The 19,813-nt window shown below is 35.0% G+C and overlaps 1 protein-coding gene across 1 annotated transcript; it reads right to left on the bottom strand.

Annotated features, from left to right (window-relative positions):
* Positions 1-2,893: 2,893 nt before the first annotated feature.
* LOC107581666 (putative thiamine transporter SLC35F3) lies at positions 2,894-14,227 on the bottom strand. The gene is made up of 8 exons (XM_016267284.1): positions 14,169-14,227; positions 11,487-11,704; positions 6,412-6,757; positions 5,018-5,237; positions 4,736-4,861; positions 4,419-4,611; positions 4,092-4,181; positions 2,894-3,165 (listed from the first exon to the last, which is right to left on the bottom strand). Exons 1-8 carry the CDS (start codon positions 14,225-14,227, stop codon positions 2,915-2,917), a joined length of 1,503 nt encoding a protein of 500 aa, XP_016122770.1. The 3' UTR covers positions 2,894-2,914.
* Between the last annotated feature and the right edge of the window lie 5,586 nt (positions 14,228-19,813).

The raw sequence follows: 19,813 nt of genomic DNA, 5'->3' as shown, positions 1-19,813 counted from the left end.
CTGTGAGGTAAAAGCTCTCTAGTTGTATACATTTTTTGCATTATGGTAATATGAAAATCACTGGATATCATTGTTTAAACATTGCTTTTAGCAAAGCACATTTTTTAATGAATTGCAAAATAGGGGACCATTTTGTTAGGTCTGTCATTGTGAGCTTCTTTCCCACCCCCACCCCCTTTCTGTGCTTACTGCGAGTTAAAATAATCCTTTGTCCTAAGAACAATAATGTCTGCTTTTATAAGGCACATTCTGTATATGAAATCCCTGTGTATGGCTCAAAAGTGATGTGTAGAATTATGAAAGATTCAGTTTTTATATATTTAAACAATACCTGTAGCAAATTTCTATTAAAATGACAAATGACTGATTGTGTATATGTTTTATTTATAATACATAAATGCATGTTTTTGAAATAAGTCTCTTATGCTCACAAAGGCTGCATTTATTTGATTAAAATACAGTAAAAAGAGTAATAATATAGAATATTATTATAATTTAAATTTTTTTAAATTGTATTTATTCCTGTGAGTACAAAGCTGAATTTTCAGCAGCCATTACTTCAGTCTTCAGCGTCACATGACCCTTCAAAAATCATTCAAATATGCTGATTTGTTGCAAGTAATTTTTCATTTCAAAAATGAAAACTGTTGTGCCGCGTAACATTTTTGTGGAAACAGTGATGCATTTATTTTCAAGATTCTTGGATGAGAAAGTTCAAAATAACAGAATTTATTTGAAATAGAAATAGACTTTTGTAAATGTATACATTTCTACTGTCACTTTTGATCAGTTTAATGTGTCCTTGGTGATTAATAGATTTATTTATTTTAATTTATTGACCCCAATGGTCATTTTTAAATGATTGTTTGTGTAAATATGAACATTTATATCTATCCATATATATCTATCCATATATATATCTATCTATCTATCTATCTATCTATCTATCTATATTTTGAAATTTAATCTTTTGTAACATTATAAATGTATTTATTGCCTTTTGATCAATTTAGCTGAATAAAAACATTGATTTCTTATACATTATTGATGATATACTTTTGAACGGTAGTGTATATAGGATTATTTTATCATATTATACGTTTATACTTAATTTGAATTAATCACATGCAGCATAAATACCCAGATTATTAGTGCAATTGGAAAGCTATTGAGGTGATTGTGAAAGTGTTCAAAAGGCTGCTGCCTTTACTTTTACTCTCTAACTGTGTAACATTAAAGTGTCACATTGCTAAGTATAATGAGAACAATATGAATATGATTGCAGCTCCTTCATAATTGAGCTGCTGCACTGAGTTCATGAAGGTTTATGAACAGACTGGAAATCTACAAGCGAATCTGTGCGGTGGCCTGCTGTGTCACTGCTCTTTATCCCCTCATACCGCCATTATACCGGCCCACCGCTGTTTACCTTTATCCTTTCTCCCGCGTGAAAAGGTCCGCCTGTCATCGACTCTGCTGAAATGTGTCCCCACGGCACGTTAAACGGTGTTTTAGTGAGCTAATAATAGAATAGGTTACGCTTGTCAGCACTTCCATGTTCCTGGCCTAATGCTGCAGTTTCATCAAAAGGTCACACTTACACAAGCTGCTGGCTTTCAAAGAGACAAAATATTCCCCACATGAGTTTCTGGCTCTCCAATAGTTGTGTTAAGATGTTGAAGTTGGAAGATTGCATTTTGAAATGTGTGTGCCCAGCCAGCCATCGACATAGAGTGGTGAAATTCATGAAATGTCACAATAAACAGGAAAAAAAGAAATTATATTTTGTGTAAAAGCTCTCACAGGCACTGAAAGCATGGACATTTTAGGAAATTTGAAAACACAAAAGTGGTGAAATTATAAAAATGTATAATAATAATAATTGAAAATAAAATATAGCAAAATGTGGATATTTCTATAGTAAATGTAAGTTTATAAATTAAGATAAAGCATTTCTAGGATTAATTTGAAATTGTGAAATTATATATGTATCTATGTATATCTATCTATATATCTATCTATCTATCTATCTATCTATCTATCTATCTATCTATATATATATATATATATATATATATATATATATATATATATATATTAAGAAATGCTACAGTGTGCATAGGATAATACATTCATTCTTTATTATTGATATTAATAAGTAACAAAAATTGTCCTTACAAAGGTTTACAATAAGTCTTAATTCCACAGGAATATATGAACCAAGTATTGCCACTGATAGAGATATAATTCAAGATATTAATCTGAGGAATCCATAGGAATAGCCTTTCTTAGAGATTATATGAGAGGCCATAATACTGTCAAATACATATGCAGAGTATATAGAACCAGTGTGAGATTACAGCCCATATCAGGAGTATTATGCTATGCTGAAAAGTGTTATGATGTGTCAGCAGTGGAGATACTGGCAATATACAAATGTACTTCATTCAACACATGAAGCGACAATGAAATATACAAATCTACACAAGACATATCTAATCTTCATTTAGAGCTTTGTTTGTTATTGTCCTCTTGCATGATTGATAAACTATTTTCCTGTTTGCCACTATAAAGCTGCTTTGACACAATCTGTTTTGTATAAAGTGCTATATAAATAAAGCCGACTTGACGACTTAAACTCTCACACAGTGGCTCTTAAAAATGAAACACAAACGTGCTCATCATTAACTCAATAACTGTAACAGGTGAACCAATCGAATCCTAAAGCTTTGCATAGAATTGTTCAATATCTTCTGATCTAATAGCACACTCCTTTGTGGATCTCTAGCAACTTTCATCTCTCTAAGCAGTTGTTGCTATTCAGTTTGATGTGCAGTACATCTAAACTGCATTATAAATGTGGAAGAGAGTCATTTGGTACACATAGGGAGCTTATGGAATTAATAAAATGCAGTCAGTGGAGGCTGGGAGTAGTTTTGGAGTTGCAGTTCTTGGCCTCTCTCAGCCTGATGTGAAGCGTCTCTGAGTGTTTGTCTCTGGCGCTCTCTTGTGGCTCTTCTCGATTGTACAGCATTGATCCTAACTGTGGCAGGAACTGGTCCCAGTCCTCAGGTAGTAAGAGCAAAAGGAAGCCCAAACAAATGATGGACACGGCAATGATGCGCACACTGTTGAGCTGGATCTCACACATGTAGCGATCTATGACTGGAGTGTGGAAGATTTTTGATGGTCACTCAGGTATTACAGCTAAACATTTGAATATTTTAGTCTTTTAAACACCAAGATGCTAATGTAATCAGGGCAATTTGGAAAACATTTAAACTGAATGAAATCTTTGATATTTACAGTCCAATTCAAAAGTTTTTGTTTTTTTTTGGAAAGAAATTAATACCTTTTTTCAGCAAGGATGCATTCAATTGATCAAAAGTGTCAACAATGACATTTTTAATGTTGCAAAATATTATAAATAAAAATAGGTTTATTGGTTTCCACAAAAAAAGCAGCACAACTGTTTTCAACTGATGATAATAATAAGAAATGTTTCTTGAGCACTAAATCAGCATATTATAATGATTTTTGACAGATCACGTGGCACTGAAGACTGGAGTTATGGCTGCTGGAAATTCGGCTTTGAGATCACAGTAATAAATTACATTTAAAATGTATTAAAAGAGAAAATGGTTGTTTTAAATTGTACTAATATTTCACGATATTACTGTTTTTACTGTATTTTTAATCAAATAAATGCAGCCTTGGTGAGCAGAAGAGACAACTTAAAAAAAAACATCTTACCAAGCCCAAATTTTGAACAGTAGTGTATATTATGGGGTAAAGGAGGAAAATAATAATAAAGAAAAGTCATTTACTCAAAAATCATTTACTCATCCTCATGTTGTTCCAGACCTGTATAGCTTGCTTTCTTCCGTGAAACACAAATGGAAATTTCATGCTGTTATTTATTTTTTGTTATTTTTGAAGTTTGGCCAATAGTTATGTTCAATGTATAGAAAAGAGCAAAGTTAACATACTGCCTAACATCTCCTTTTGTGGATTACAGAAGAAATAATCGCATACAAATTTGTAACAACATACAACTTTGAAAAACAACAAGTGGCTCTATTATGACTCACCAGCGTTGACAGGAACACTGAGGACGACGCCCAGAGAAATCAGAGTAGGAAGTTTTATCAGAACACCAAAATTCAAGAGGAAGTTGAACACTAAAAGAGCATCCAAAGAAAACAATTTGAAGTTAAAATGTCTTAATGATGGATTTGTTTATTATAAACACAGTTTTTCATTTCAGGAGATTTTAATTGATGTACTGAAGTCGTATGGGTTACTTGTTGATTATTGTGATATTACATCAGCAGCTTGAACTCTTATTCTGATGGCACATATTCCATTTGTGTACATAAGCACAGTTTGTGTTTATGTATTGGCGTCCATTATCTTACCCAGCAGAAGAGCGGACATGCCACAGATACTTGGCCATGGCAAATCTCTAGGTGAAACAAAGTCCTCGGCCCCCGTGATAAGCAGGATCAGAGGTACAGCACTAATGAAGACCAAATTAGCTCCACCGAGAACAGTAAGATACACAGCTGTTTCACCCAGCTTTGCACTACCCAGAACAAGCTTGAACAGAACCTGAAGAAACATTTACACGTATGGATTTCTCTACAGACGAAGAGAGGATAAAATAATTAAATGTTCAATAATAGCAGTTCATTGGTGTATGATGTGTTTGTTGTGCTTTACAATCCCATCTTACTTTGTATATAGCTGCTGTTAATGCAGAACCAACCACAAGGGAGATGCCAATCACAGAGTAGCTGTGGAAACCATCAGCATATGTCATCATAACAATGCCCCCAATGGCTAAAATGGCTGCTACAATCTGTGATTAGATGGAATACAGAAAAATGTCTGACTTTTTTAACAGTAGAGTACATAATGATAAAAAGTAAAAATCCCATATAGACACTGACATATGCACACAACAGTATAACCACAATAAAAGTATTTTATATCAATTTATTTATCATAGACTCACCCGCACTCCCATGAAGCGATCCCGCAGGACAATCCAGGAAATTAGGAAGACAAAGGCACGACTACAGCAGAAAAGGGCACAGGCATCAGTGGCAGGGATTCTGCGAAGGCCTTGCAGGTACAGGTAGCTGGTGAGAGTCCACAGCACTCCAAAAGGAGCCACACGAGAGAGCAGCATCCTCAGTGACAGCCCGTCATCTCCCAAGAACTGACAACACTGTCTAATGTCAATCCACAAACGTGCAAATAATGTATCATGCCATAATTTATCATACCAACATTTCCAATACACAAATATGTCAAACGTTTGGACACACCTGACTGATTGGAAGTTTCTAATGAACTTAGAGATGTTTGATCTAAAATCTTAGGCTAAACTATCTAATTAATTAAATAGTCTAATGCTTAAAATTATTTTGAATATATCTGCATATGCATTTATCTATGTATGAATTTCTTTACAATATAAAAACACATATAGTTTATTAATTTTTTTAGACTGTAAAGTAAATTCAGCTTTGGCATCACATGAATAAATTAAATTTTTAAAATACATTAAAACAGTTATTTTAAATGGTAATATTTCACAGTGTTACTGTTTTTACTGTATTTCAATCAAATAAATGCAGCCTTGTTGAGTATAAGAGAATTCGGTCAACCATGGTAAATGTACAACTTTTGCAGCTTATATTGCTAATACTGCTGTAACTTTTATTATATTAATATTAACTTTTCATTTGTTTATATCAATAAATTACTACAGTAAATTACAGTACAGTAAAACTACATGACTAACAACAGCAGCCCAAAAAATAGCCTTTGAATAATGTGTAACATAAACTAACATCAGGCAAAAGTAATTTCAGAGGTGGAAAAAGTAATTTGTATTTTGTATTTTGGTGAAAGTTTACAAAGTCAAACTATTTTTTTTCCTTAGAAATAAAATACACTGATGAGCGTAATAAGATGCACACATTGAGATGTGTAACTTATTAATACAGTAAATAGGTTTTGATTTCTTGATGACTTTAAGAAGAACTGCTAACTAGATGAACATTATAAAACAAACTATCCAATTTAGGGAAACCCTGGTTTCATTCAATTACACCTACTTCAGAAAGTGCTGCTCAGTACAAAAGACTTAACCTTTAAAAAATATTTTGTGCTGAACTCGCAAAAGACAAAAAATGCCATGGGACATTGTTAAGAAAATGAGGTTAGTGTCAAGCCCTCTATCTAAGCAGCCAAGACCAACAAAACTGCAAAGTCAACAAAAGGTGTCTGCATAAAACAGTGCAGCACTTTTGCAAAGAGTTTTCATTTTGAAATGCACTTAAGTTTCATAGGTCACAGAATCAGATCTCCTTGCATGAAAGGAAACCCAATCCAACTCACCTGAAGTGCTGTCTGGGAGTCTGTCTGTCCTTGCTACAGCACAGGTGACCCAGGTAGTAAAGAGGGAAGATGGCACAGTTCCAGGAGGTGGAGAACCAAGTGAGGGTGAACGGGACATTCAAGCGTCTAATGGTTATTTTGGCCAACTGAGTGCAGCCCGACCAAGAAAAGCAGATGCAGATCACCAAAGCGACACCCCACAGTGCTCTGTGCAGGTGGACTGCAGTCATATGCAAACAGCAGCGGAGCCTCTGCAGCCTGTTCCCACAATCTGATTTGACTGTTTCTGTGGCAGAATGGCCATCTACCTTCACTTCCACCTTCTCGCTGTTGGACTGGTCCTCCCCTACAGATACAGACAATATAACTTCATAATACAAAGTCATAAGCATAGCCACAGGCATTTAATCACATCACCACCAGTTTTATTTTTAGAAAATAAACTTTCATGCAGAACTCTAGGAGAAATTTGTATAACAAAGCTGACGCTGACAAATCTGAAATGCAGTACATAAGATAATATAATATCATTTCAGAACTGTACATTTAGTAGGACAACTACCAGCAAGCACCTTTGCAATGCTGAAAACATAAATCTGAAACAAGACAGCAGGAATCAAGCAATGCTCTTTTTTGAGAGCATTGTTTATTATCATAGTAAAAATAAAATAGGTAATTATAGATACACTATCATTTAAAAGTTTGTGGTCTGTAAGAATTTGTTATCGTTTCTGAAAAAAGTCTCTTATGCTCTCTAAGGCTGCATTTATTTGATAACAAATACAGTAAAGTATTAGACAATTTTAAATAACTGATTTCTGTTTTTATATATTTTAAATTGTAATTTATTCCTGTGATGGCCAAGCAAAAATTTCTGCAGCTATTACTCCAGTCTCCAATGATCCTTCAGAAATTATTCTAATATGCTAACGTGGTGCTTAAAACATTTCTTAATATTAATGATGTTGTGCTGTTTAATATTTATGTGAAAACTTAATTCAGGATTCTTTAATGAATGCTAAGTTCAGAAGAACAGCATGTAGTTGAAATAGAAATCTTTTGTAACATTATAAACATATTTACTGTAACTTTTGATCAATTGAATGCATCTTCGCAGAATAAAAATGCTACTTTCTCCCAAAAATAAATCTTACTTACCCCAAACCTTTAAACAGTACTGTATGAATTCATATTGTGATATATAAAGTTATAATAGAGTTTCAGTTATGAAAAATAAAGTCACAACTGTGAGATAAAAATAAATTGCAACAGTAAGAAAAAGAATCAAAATTGTTTTTACTCCATGGTGGAACGTGTGTTGTAATGTCATTTATCACAGAAAATATTTCTGACTCGTCCTTAGGCTTTTTTGAAGTAAGACATATAGTTAGTTACACAACATTATAAATCAAGATACAAGAACATTAGATAGCAAGAAGCAATACACAAGGTGTATGAAGAATGTATTGCTGTCCATGGTACTGAAGATGCAACACTGTTTTGTTTTACAAAGATTCTCATTTCTCCTTTATATACCATACTTTTGCCCTCATGGCCTGTAAGAGGACATTTAGTATGTACTGGCTAGAACCTGTCAGGTCTAAAGGACAGAACTGTCAGTGCAAAAAGGACAAGTAGGAAGACAGACTGTCCCCAGGTAGCAGTCAGTCAACAGAACAAGTCTCATTATCATAGTCACACCACAGTCTGGGATAGTTAATGTGATCTGAGTACCAGTCCAGTGCTGCACACATTGACCCAAGCATCAATAAGAAGGTGTTAAAGGTGTGTGGAGAAGTGGTTAAAGAATTGCCTTTTAAATCCAACCCTGTATAGTGGCAATGTGTGAACTAAAAACATGCTGAACTGCCTAATTACGATTGTGAACTGAAAAGGTAAGGGCTAACTTGATTGTACAAACCAATCAAATCCATTGGTTATCCACCATTATAGCATTTATTTGGCATTTATGGGCAGGTTCACATGCACATCCATCTGACCATCTCTCCATCGACTGCTGTATGACGTAAGAAAAAAAAAATCAATGTCAAACCATATTTCTTATTACACACTTTTGTCAGACCAGAGCTGGAGGAATTATTCTTTCACTAAAACTAAGTTTTAAAGATGCTCTGTTGCATCATTTGAACTCCAACATTGATGATGAACGATCTGCTCACTTCAAAAGCACTAAACGGTGAGATCTCTGCTTATGCTCTCAGGGTTTTTTAGAGGTCTCAACAGCTTTACTTCAATACGATACTTAAGTATTATTTTGAGGAATCTGTTAAAATCAAATATTTGTATCTTTACAATTACATTCACAGAAAAAAAAATATTTTTTTACTCCATTACAATTTCATGTAGACTAGTTTAAAGTACTACGTCTGTAAAGTAAATGATATATGTCAATATGACAAATCTTTCCTCAATGGTTTAAAAATAATATTGGAATTTTTTTTCCTTATCCCAATGTGACTAACAAGTTGACCAATCATGTTCACATAAGTTTAACTTGTGCATGAGAGTGCGCACAAATCTTATGCTATGATGCAGTCAGTGGAGGAATGGAAATGAGAATTGAGAGAGACCTCATCTGCCCCTGATGACTCAGCAAAACTGGGCTCTGACTCAGTTACCTTCTCATGCATATTAGAGTCACTGACAGAGCTGCACGTCATAACTCAGGCTACAGTGCTTTGCTCAAATACAGTGCACAGCATAAATGAGTACACCCCCTCTGAAACTTAACAAATTCAGCAATTACTCTTTGCTTAGGAGACATGTTATGTTTTTTTAGAGATATAATATCCCAGCAAGTCTGCTTGATCAGTTACCAAAGAAGAATGTTAAAATTATTCAAGAAAATACAATTTTCTTATCAAAGTGATAAAATGTTATGTTGCAAAAATGAGTACACCCTCCTGAAAGTTACTAAATAAAACAACAACAAAAAAATTCTGGTGTAAGGTTAAGGTAAGTATGTTGAACCAAAACTGTTAAAGGTAAGTAATTAATTGTTATATGGCCCACTGAATCATACTCAGACTTAATGCACACAACAATGAAACTGTGAAAGTGTCTCAGAGCCGCCAAAAGCTGTGAAAAGAGTGACACTTTATCTCACAGAGTAAGATGCAGCATGCAGAAGTGACATGCATGGTTGTTTATCCACACCAGAACTGCCGACTGTAGCCAAAGCACAATAAACTCATTTAGCTATTTCCAAGGCCCATTTTCACAAAATATAGACTTCTGGGAATCCATACTCTGGTCTCATGAGACCAATTCAATCATTTAGGATCTAACAGCATCCAAAATGTTCTGGTGTTGCTAGAGGAGGAGTACAGAGAGAAGTGCCTGGTTCCCACAGTGACGTTCAGTGGTAGTAAAGCTCTTCTATAGGGATGTATGAGTGCTGAAGGTGTGAGGGAGTTGTACTTTATCAACGCTGTCATGAATTCACACACCACTGTGTGATGTAATACAAAAACCTGAAACTGAAGATACTACCCTCTTCTCATCCCCATTTTTTTTAACATGACAATGAAGATATTCATTCTCCTGAGTTGAAAATCCTTCAGTGGACATGTATTTCACTCAATCTTAACACTCTTGAGCTGCTGTGAGAGATTATGTAGAGTCGAGCTGAGCAACACTCCCCATTAAAGATCAGGGCATTTAAGGAGGTCGTCCTCCAGGAGTTAAACAGCACAGATGTGAAAATTTGTCATGAACTTGTACACTCAGTGCCAAGAAGTGTCAGAGCAGTGTACTTAAGAGTTATGGAGGACATATTAAGTTCTAGAATATTACACTTGGTTGAATTAAATCTAGGTTGTACTCAATTCTGCAATCCTTCATTTAAACAAAAAATTGGCTAAGTTTCTTATTTTACAGATATTAATGGAATGTATTTCTCTGTTTTTATTAAGAATATGTTTAACACATTTCAATTTTGCCATCTTTCTATGAATTATATTAGTGATCATTAAGAAAATAAACCTTAAATATTTAATCAGAGGGGGTGTACTCATTTATGCTGTGCACTTTACAGCAATAGATACATCAGGGGTCCCATGTGCTAATTGGATATTTGCAAAATTTGCAAGATGTTTATCTTTTTTTTAAATGAGAGGTTGCATTTTTTTAGTTTTTTTTTACTGTGTACAGTGTATACATATAGAAAGTAACTGAAAGGGCTCTTTGTTTACAAATGATCTGACTCAGCTGTTTATCGAATGGGTGATAGATTGCGTTGCTTGTGCCTGTGTCAGCAGTATACTAAAGTATGAAATGTTTGTGCGTGGGGTTGCAGAGGAGCTCAATTTGATGCAGGGCTGTGAAGCTGGTCTTTGATCGATGTGTTTACATCATAAAGCATAAATGTTCAGCTCTCAAATTAAAAAAAAAAGATCAAAGATTTAAACTCATAGACGGGACTAGTAGCTTGATGAAAGGCAAGAAAAAACAGCCCTCGCTGTAACCTTTGAGCCACCTTCAAATTTTTTAGGAAGGAGTCAACCAATATTTCAGAGCAGGTCCAACCAAAAGACTTACATATTGGATGTAAAAGTTATATAATGCAATATAATGAAATTTGTGTAATACTATTTTATTTCTATACAGGATACTATATAAGTATGTAAGATAGTCCACCCAAAAATGAAAATACTGTCATCATTCAGAACATTTTAACTAGTAAAAATTGAATTGTTGATATCAAGAATTCATATCCTGAGAATGAATAAAAGTCAAAAGGGCTTGCCATATCACTACACTTCCAAACCTGTATACGCAAAAGAAGATATTTTGAGGAATTTTCCTGAACTGGTTACCAAACATTCCTTCAATATATATGTTTTTATGTTCCACAGATGAAAGAACGTCATACAAGTTTGAAACAACACGAGGTGAGTGAATTATGACAGAATTTCCATTTTTGGGTGTACAATCCCGTTAAGGGTAAAGGAACTATATGGGCTCCCTAATAGTTCTATGCCCTTAACTCATATAATATTAATTTAATTCTTTACATTTAACGTACAAAAACAAGCATGAATCAAGTGTAGTACCTCTAAGAGATGCGTTCCAGGGCTCATAGCAATAGTAACCAGTGATCCTCAGGATCCGCTCTTCTATGGATGCGTTGTTGATGTACTCGACTGATCTCGATGACTTCAATTCTTCACTTAGATCTTCATCCGTAATGATGAGGGATTTCAGCTGTCTGATCTCAGGACTGATATCTGACAGGCGGCGCGGACTCATGTCTGAAGGCTTTCTCATTCCCCTGAAGTTAAAGAAGAGACATCAGAGCACAGTGGATGTCTGCGGAAATGTATACCTTGGAAGAACCAGCCTGCATGTAAACACACCGCAAACTAGAGGCACGACACAACGCAACGCGACAAAACGCTGCCAATCAATTTATCCAAAACTGCGAGTACGCACGCACGCGCGCGAGCGTTTGCTAGAGTCAAACTTGCAGTTGAACTGCGGTGTTAAACAGTGCAAACTTGTTTATGGTACAGCCAGCAGCAAGCTTGACGAATGCATTTCAAAAGACTAAAAGGATGCTCACGCGCTCATTTTGAAGCATCGTATTGTAGCTTTTGGCTAGAAAAGAAATGTAAGTAACTCACTCTGAGACAGAGAAGTTCTGTTTCATTCAGCACTCTGATGAGCCCATTTTAAGAACGGTTACAGAATCAAGCGTTAAGAAATCGTGACTGTTCTTGATAAAAAGCCAGAAGCTGAAGCTCTGCCGTATGAAGAGAAGACACGACCACCTGTGCGCACGCAATGCGCATACGCAGAAACAAAAGCTGACATTATGGGTCGCCGGGATTTTGCCAAGTAAGACATGTTCCTGGATCAACATCTTTTGATGATCTTGGATCAACATTATTGTCCAAAAATATAGACTTAGCCCAATCCCTACCCCTAAACCTAACCCATAATTTATTCCTAAAATCAGTGGGAAATGATAGCTGATTAACAAGGGTGTAGAAGCACCTAACCCTGATCGTAAGCCTAAAACAGATATTTCCTGAAAAGTTATATCTCAATGTTGACTGGTTGATTGGAATGTTGGTCCAGGATCAACAAGGATGTTGATCCAGGAACATGTTGTACTTGGTGAAATCACGCTCACCGACATTATGAATTTATGATCCACCAATATTGACGTTTCATCTAATATCATTTGGCGATTTATCCATGTTGACTGCCAATAAACTCTCTTAAAACACACTTTTCATTTGGTCAAATGTTTTGGTCAAACAATGTCCTTTTTTAAAGTCATCGTGAGCATTCAGTGGTGGAAATAATTTTGGAATAAAATGACAGACTCGGCTAATTACATAGCTAATATTGTAGGTATATTTAATACACATATGTTGCATTATTTGCCACAAGAACAAAAAAACTTTAATAACTGCTGTCTGCTGGCTGACTGACTGTAAGGAAGTTGTCTTACTTTTTATACAACAATTTCCACATGCTGTGTTGCTCTTGTGATACATTACATTTAACATGCTTCAGTGTATCTTTCTTAGATGAACAGGTCAGTTGTAGCAGCCCATCACAGCCCATCTGTCTGGCACAGCAGAGATGGCAAGGGGGGAAGAAGGAAACTGGCCAAGAAGAGATGAGTAAGGAAGTGGCTCTTGGAGGGTGGTAAACCCAGGAAGAAGGAATTGCATGCAAAGCCCTTTTGATCCAACTTGATCATGACTCATGTCCCATACATGCTCATGGTATGCATTAGATTTTTAAATTTCAGAAGAAATGTAAGTGTTTTTTTTCCATGCCACAAGTCTAGGATGTTGTGAGTATTTACAAAGGTGTTGCCATGCAGTTGCTATTGCATTCTGTTTTAGCATGTCACTATGTGCTTATGAGGGTGTTCTGGGGTGCGTTTCCCCAAAGCAACTCTGGTCACAAGTTCCATCATTACCAATAGAGTTCAATGGAACTTGCGATCATTGTGAGCTAACAATGCTTTTGGGAAACGCACCCCTGGGTGGCTGTGTATTTTTCCAATCACTAAATTTCTAGGACATTCTGGTCCCTATATAAACCTGGGGTCAATTTAATGTCTGCTTAATCCTGCCGTGTAAATTGATGAGATTTTTTCCCCTCCATTTTATTGTTGACCAGGCAAAATTCGTAATTCTGATTGCTAAGAAAAGTGATATGACAGCAATATCTCATCAACAAGCCGCACAATTTGAAAAATCATTCATGTCATCATTCGGCGTAGAATGCTAAAGTTTAATACGAATTTTAAGCTTTCATATCTCTAACTCTTAAGTATGAGAAATTATAACCTAGTGATGCTGACCTTAGCAAACAACATTAAATATGTTAATTTTCATACTTAAAGTGTATGTTAGTTCATAAATAAATACATCATCTTTTTAATAAGTACCACATTTACACCTTCTCCATAGTTTATGGCATTTTCATTGCTGCTCTTAAAAAACTTTAATTTATTTGAGTAAATGTACCTATGTATAATGTCCAATGTGTATTATAGCCACTTTATAGTTCACTTGAACAAAATTGTTGGTTTGAAAAATTTGCAGTGCAAAGAACTGTAACAATTGAAAGTAAGTTGAGCATTAAAAATCTATGTTTAGTAATCAAACCCGTCTTAATAAAACTCCTTAAAAGCATCATTATACTATTTGGTCATTAAACTGTCATTCAGATTAGCTTTTCAGCACTTGATCATATGTAAAAGTTTTTACCTGTCTTTCGGAGGACACAGTTGTACACAGGGTGCTGGAGTCTCATCCTCTTTCTGCATTGTGCCGGCACATCATGTGTGGGGAACTTGTCCCTCCAGTGTGGCAGCTTCACAGTCCACTGCCAGGTTTTGAAAGATGGCTAGCAGTGGGGGTGTGAGCCACAGTGTGTGTGTGTGTGTGTGGTGCAAAATAGGAGTTCCTTGTAACTGGTTGGCACCTATCGATCGGAAGAGCCATCTCCACCCCAGCACAAGCCTCAGTCAGGAGACCTATGCTTAGCTAAGCAAAAACTTCTGACAGTGCCGTCAATACCCTCCCAACACCTTCCACTGGAGAACGCCGTGGAGAGAAGAGGTCTGCGCTGCATATGCTTAACTCAAAATTCAGCTTGGCACGTACTGTAGCGAGACCTGACATCTAATGAGTCAGACTGGCTTGGATAAACACAGGCCATGGGAGAGAGAGTTTAATTGAAAAATCATTGGGTGAGAGCTATCGAAGCACTCTGGTGGAGATTATTCGCATTTACCAAGGACACACCAAAGGCAAAATTAAAAGGAGACATTTATAAATAACAACCGCAGTATTCAATAGTTTGTTCTCTTCACGGAGAACAGTAGCATAACAATGAGCAAGATTTTTTTCTCTTTACCATACACTCTTAAGAAAAATGGTTCTAAACAGTACCAGAAAAGGGAAAAGTAATATAAAGTCAAGGGATAGGGTATGTTTATGCATAAACCCAAGTAATGAAAAAATCTAACAAAATGGACCAAAACGTCAATATCTTTGTTACTTACTTAGTGAAGAAGAGGAGAGTATCCTTAACTGAATAGAGCTGAAAGTTATAATTTATAACTGAAAATTTTACATTTTAAGAAAGAAATAATTTACCTGTTGAAAGTGTGTTGACAGTCTGTGTCGTTGGATGGCTGAGCTCCATAAAATCAGTAATGAGGCATTTTAGAGTGTAGCCTCGGTTAGGGTTTTACATTAAAACAACAACAACAATAACCACAACAGCAGCATGTTGTGTGAATTAAGTATGTTTTTATTAACATGCAAAATTGTCAATGCTCTTAACAACAGTTATTAGCTGAACACATTAATGAATGACAATTGACACTGAACATGAATAAATACATAAAGAAGTAAAACACAAAATAAGAACAGAAAATAGATGTGACGAAGACCCAGTTTCAGTGAAACAATCACAATCTAATCAATATGATGTCTTTAAGTCCATCATTTTGGTGTGATTAAGTAGCGATTTTTCTCTGCAGATGATGAGGTTGTAAGATGTGATACATCTGAAATACACAATTCAGAATCAGAATCAGAAAGAGCTTTATTGCCAAGTATGTTTGCACGTACAAGGAATTTGTTATAGTGTCACAAGCTTCCAGTACACGGAGACAACAACAACACACAGATAATAAAAATAAGATGTGAATAAAATACACATGCATAAATATAAACCACAAAAAAAGAATAAATTGTGTGTACAGGTGTGCTATAGATAGAATAGGAATAGAATAAAATAAAATAAAGAAGTCTGAATTGCAAGATGTAAACTCGCAATTCCAATAATAGAAGTCACAATTACTGTTTTTACTTTTTTATTCTGTGACGGAAACAAGCTTTCATAGTAACCAAAATCCATGTACTGTATGTGGGAATTTTTGTTGATCACTGGCATCAGCTACCATGGGGGCACCATACACATCCAAACCCCACCCACTGGTAAGCAATTTCAATCTAGGTTCCAATTGAATTTCTTTCTATTGTACATTCTATAAAGTAATGACTCATTCAGTTTTAGATAGTATGCTGCCAAGAATGAACACATTCAACACTTAAAAATGTAAAATGGGTTTGAGTTGAAGGTAAACCGAAGGCTAAATTACTAAAAAATTATGGATTTTAATATTGTCTATTATATGCAGGTAGAACTGAAACATGACAAGAGATGCAGTTGTTGTAAAGCCATCAACTGTTAGTATTTTGACAGTCACTTTGCTATGATTGACTATATGTTTCTGTTGGATAGAAACTAGTGCTAATGTTTTGACCGAATGACTCAGTTTTGAATCAGGTTTGCTGTGTTTTGATTTGAGTTGATTTGAGTTAGTATATGTAGAAAAAGGTATTCAGCATTTTGAAATGTAGAGTTTGTATTTATTTAACAAAATGTGGTTTTGGCCAGAAAACTAACTATTTGGCTAACTGTGTGATGTAGGTTTGTTGCTGGGTTAAGAGTTTAGAAAAGTACTTTAAGTATTGGTCAACGCTTGTTAGCAATTTAAAAAAACTGTAAATTCATTGATTTCTGCAGGTAATCAGAATCAGAATCACAATCAGAAAGAGCTTTATTGCCAAGTATGTTGCACATACAAGGAATTTGTTATAGTGTCACAAGCTTCCAGTACACGGAGACAACAACAACACACAGATAATAAAAATAAGATGTGAATAAAATACACATGCATAAATATAAACCACAAAAAAAGAATAAATTGTGTGTACAGGTGTGCTATAGATAGAATAGGAATAGAATAAAATAAAATAAAGTTGTAGGGATGTACTAGGGTTTAGGGTGATAAATAAGCATAAGGTTATTGCACATACTTTAATTGCACAATGGGAGAACATTAACTGTTCATGAGGTAGATTGTCTGGGGAAAGAAACTGTTCTTGTGCTGTCCTGGTATTCGGTGCTCTGTAACACCGACCAGATGGCAAAAGTTCAAAAAGGAGATGGCTTGGATGTGATGGATCCAGAGTGATTTTCTGATTTTCTGATTTTCCTCACTCTGGATGTAAACAGTTCTTGGAGGGTAGGCAGGGGGGCATCAATAATCCTTTCAGCATTCCGAACCGTTTTCTGTAGTCTTCTGATGTCTGATTTGAGACATCCAATTGAGTTTAGAGTTACAGTGTGTCCATGTGTTTATGTAAAAACAATTATGTTTATGAAGGCCAAAAGCAAAAGTGGACAGTATGAGAGCCCTTCACAATCTTAAAAAGAAAAAAGTGATATAAAGTCATGGGATAGTTAAATATTTTTTGTGACTGAGTATGTTTATACATAAACCGAAGTAATAATTAAAAAAAGCTAAAAATATGAGTTATAAATGAATTGTCTCTTTTACTTAGTGGAGAAGAGGAGAGAAGTTTCCACAGTTTAGCAGAGCTGCATACACTTATGGTATGGAAACCAGTTACATTTTTAAAGTTAAATTTGCATTTCAATTTTAAGAATGAAGTCATTTACCGGTTGAGAGTGTGTTGACAGTCTGTAGTTGGATCACTGAACTCCAGAAAATCAGTAATGAGGAGCTTTAACGGTTACAGATTTGTAAAACAAAAGGGCAGGAATAAAGAACCCTAAACTCTAACACAAAGAACCATTTCAGCATGAAAGGGTTCTTCAGAATGCTATGGTTCTAAATAAAACCATTACTGCATGTAAAGAACCATCTTTTTTTAGAGTGAGATGGCACAAAATCTCATCTCAACACATTTAATGAATGGACATGCTCTTTTTAATTTTGCCATTTCATCTGAATATTAATATTTGTGAGATTTAGTCATTCAAGTTTAGATGCTAATTGATATAATTTTGTGTCTCTGGAAAATAGTGATATGACATTACATTATGTTGAATATCAAAGGTTTTTTTTGTCTGTTTGCTAATAGGGAATTTGTGGATAGATTGATGTTTTTAGATTTGAGAATATTTTGTGAATTGTGAATATTTGTAAAATATTTTCTTTACTACACAAATATAAAAACATGAATGTTAAAAATATTTTTATTTTGAAGTGAACAGATACAAGTAGACTATTTGGGTAAGATGGGTTCCCTATTAATTGGTAGGAAGGCCCAGAGTGGCATGTTGTTACTAGTGTTTTTATTTTATTTTTTTTTATATAATATTTATTGTAATTCATAGGATTATTATTCAGTAATTCCAATAGACAGGGGTGGCTTCTTGCTCCAGATAGGAGGTCATCTAACCCTCTTTGAGTTGCTCTGCTACAAACTCAAAGGGGTGTTAGTCCTTCAACTGCCAGATAAAATACTGTACCTTTACCTTTGGTACCACACATCAAATGTTTTCATAGGAAAGAAAAATCAAGACAACTCTTCAATATTTTGGTTCTTTCTCCTAGATAGCAATGAGACTGAATGAAGATCAAAGATTTCTATATGAACTCAAATATTTCTCATCAAATACTTTTGAAGCCTAATTATTTATATCATTTGTTATTATTTAAATGTATTTACATTTCAGCTATACTCTCCATATTAACATTCACAATGAGCTGTACTTTTACGGTTTGTCAACAAATGTCTCGATTGTCTCTATTTTTATGAGAAACATCTCATATAAAGTCAATACCTCCAGAAAATGAATCATTGCTGAAACGTCCAGCTACTTTACTGAGGTATGCAAGAAAAGAAATTGTCCATTGCATGTTAATCGTGCATCTAAAATGAAAACCAACAGATACTAACAAGAAATTGTTCAGAATATACTCAAAACCATAATTTTCCCATGATATCAAGGAATTATTCACCTTTAGAGAAACCCTGAAATATTACCTCCTTTATCGCTACAAGCAAAATACATTGTCCATTTACAAGCTCAGCTTTCTCAGCAATATCATCATACGCTGTGAAGATTATGAATGTGGCATTTAGATTAATGTCTAGGGGAACTCAAGAAGGTCTCTTATAGTTTCATGTGCTGTCCTGTTCAAGTTTAACAAAGTGAGCACAGCTGCAGGGACTTGTTAACATAACCTCGGCTCAATTTCAGCACCACTATTACAGGATGGCATCAAATCCACTTTCAAACAGCAGAGTAAATATCTCTTTTAACAGCACTGAGCAGGCATCCTGATAGACTGTTAACAGACTGTACAGCTGCTCAGGGTTTTAACACACCTATATAGCCCAGCAAAATAATCTAAGTAAACAACTCTGAGAGGTGGAGATGTGTTTGGATTACATTTGATATGTGCTGCAAGTTCTGTTTCAGCTCATATGTATAAAACCGTGCTACTGGCTGAAGAATGGACACAATACAATTATAACATCTACAGTATAACCAAAAATCCAGTTTATTCTGTTTTGTTAAAGTGCAACTCAAGACAAACGATAAATGCACAACTTTCAGTATCTTTAGGCATGAGCAATAAAATTTAAATATGAAAATTAAAACTACAAATTAATGATAAAATAACATGAATTCCCTTCAGCAATATACCCAGTCACTGGGTATATGTCAAGAATGTACTGATGCACTGATGTGACTTATGTTCTCGTCTTACAATACAACAGTAAGGGCACTCAGTGCACAACAGCACCTTTAGGTGGTGGACAAAGCCTACTGCATCTGCAGAACAGCCAACATGTCTAAAGCCAAGTAAAGCAATTAAATATACAGATATTGTCTGATGCCTCTACTAAAAATATATATTTTAAATTCCCTTTAGAAGTTAATTAAAGAATGTCACCAGGGACCTGCCCCTGTCTATTCTAAAAATCTAAGGAAACAAAACAAAAAAATAATGCGCCATGACTAAAGGCTGGAATACACTACATGGTTTTTAAAATCTGAACAGATTTTAAAACAC

The sequence above is a fragment of the Sinocyclocheilus grahami genome, unplaced genomic scaffold, assembly GCF_001515645.1.
Source record: "Sinocyclocheilus grahami isolate Dianchi unplaced genomic scaffold, SAMN03320097.WGS_v1.1 scaffold36.1, whole genome shotgun sequence".
Lineage (NCBI taxonomy): Eukaryota > Metazoa > Chordata > Actinopteri > Cypriniformes > Cyprinidae > Sinocyclocheilus > Sinocyclocheilus grahami.
Note: the sequence above shows the minus strand (reverse complement) of the source record. Positions and strands in the feature narration are given on the sequence as shown.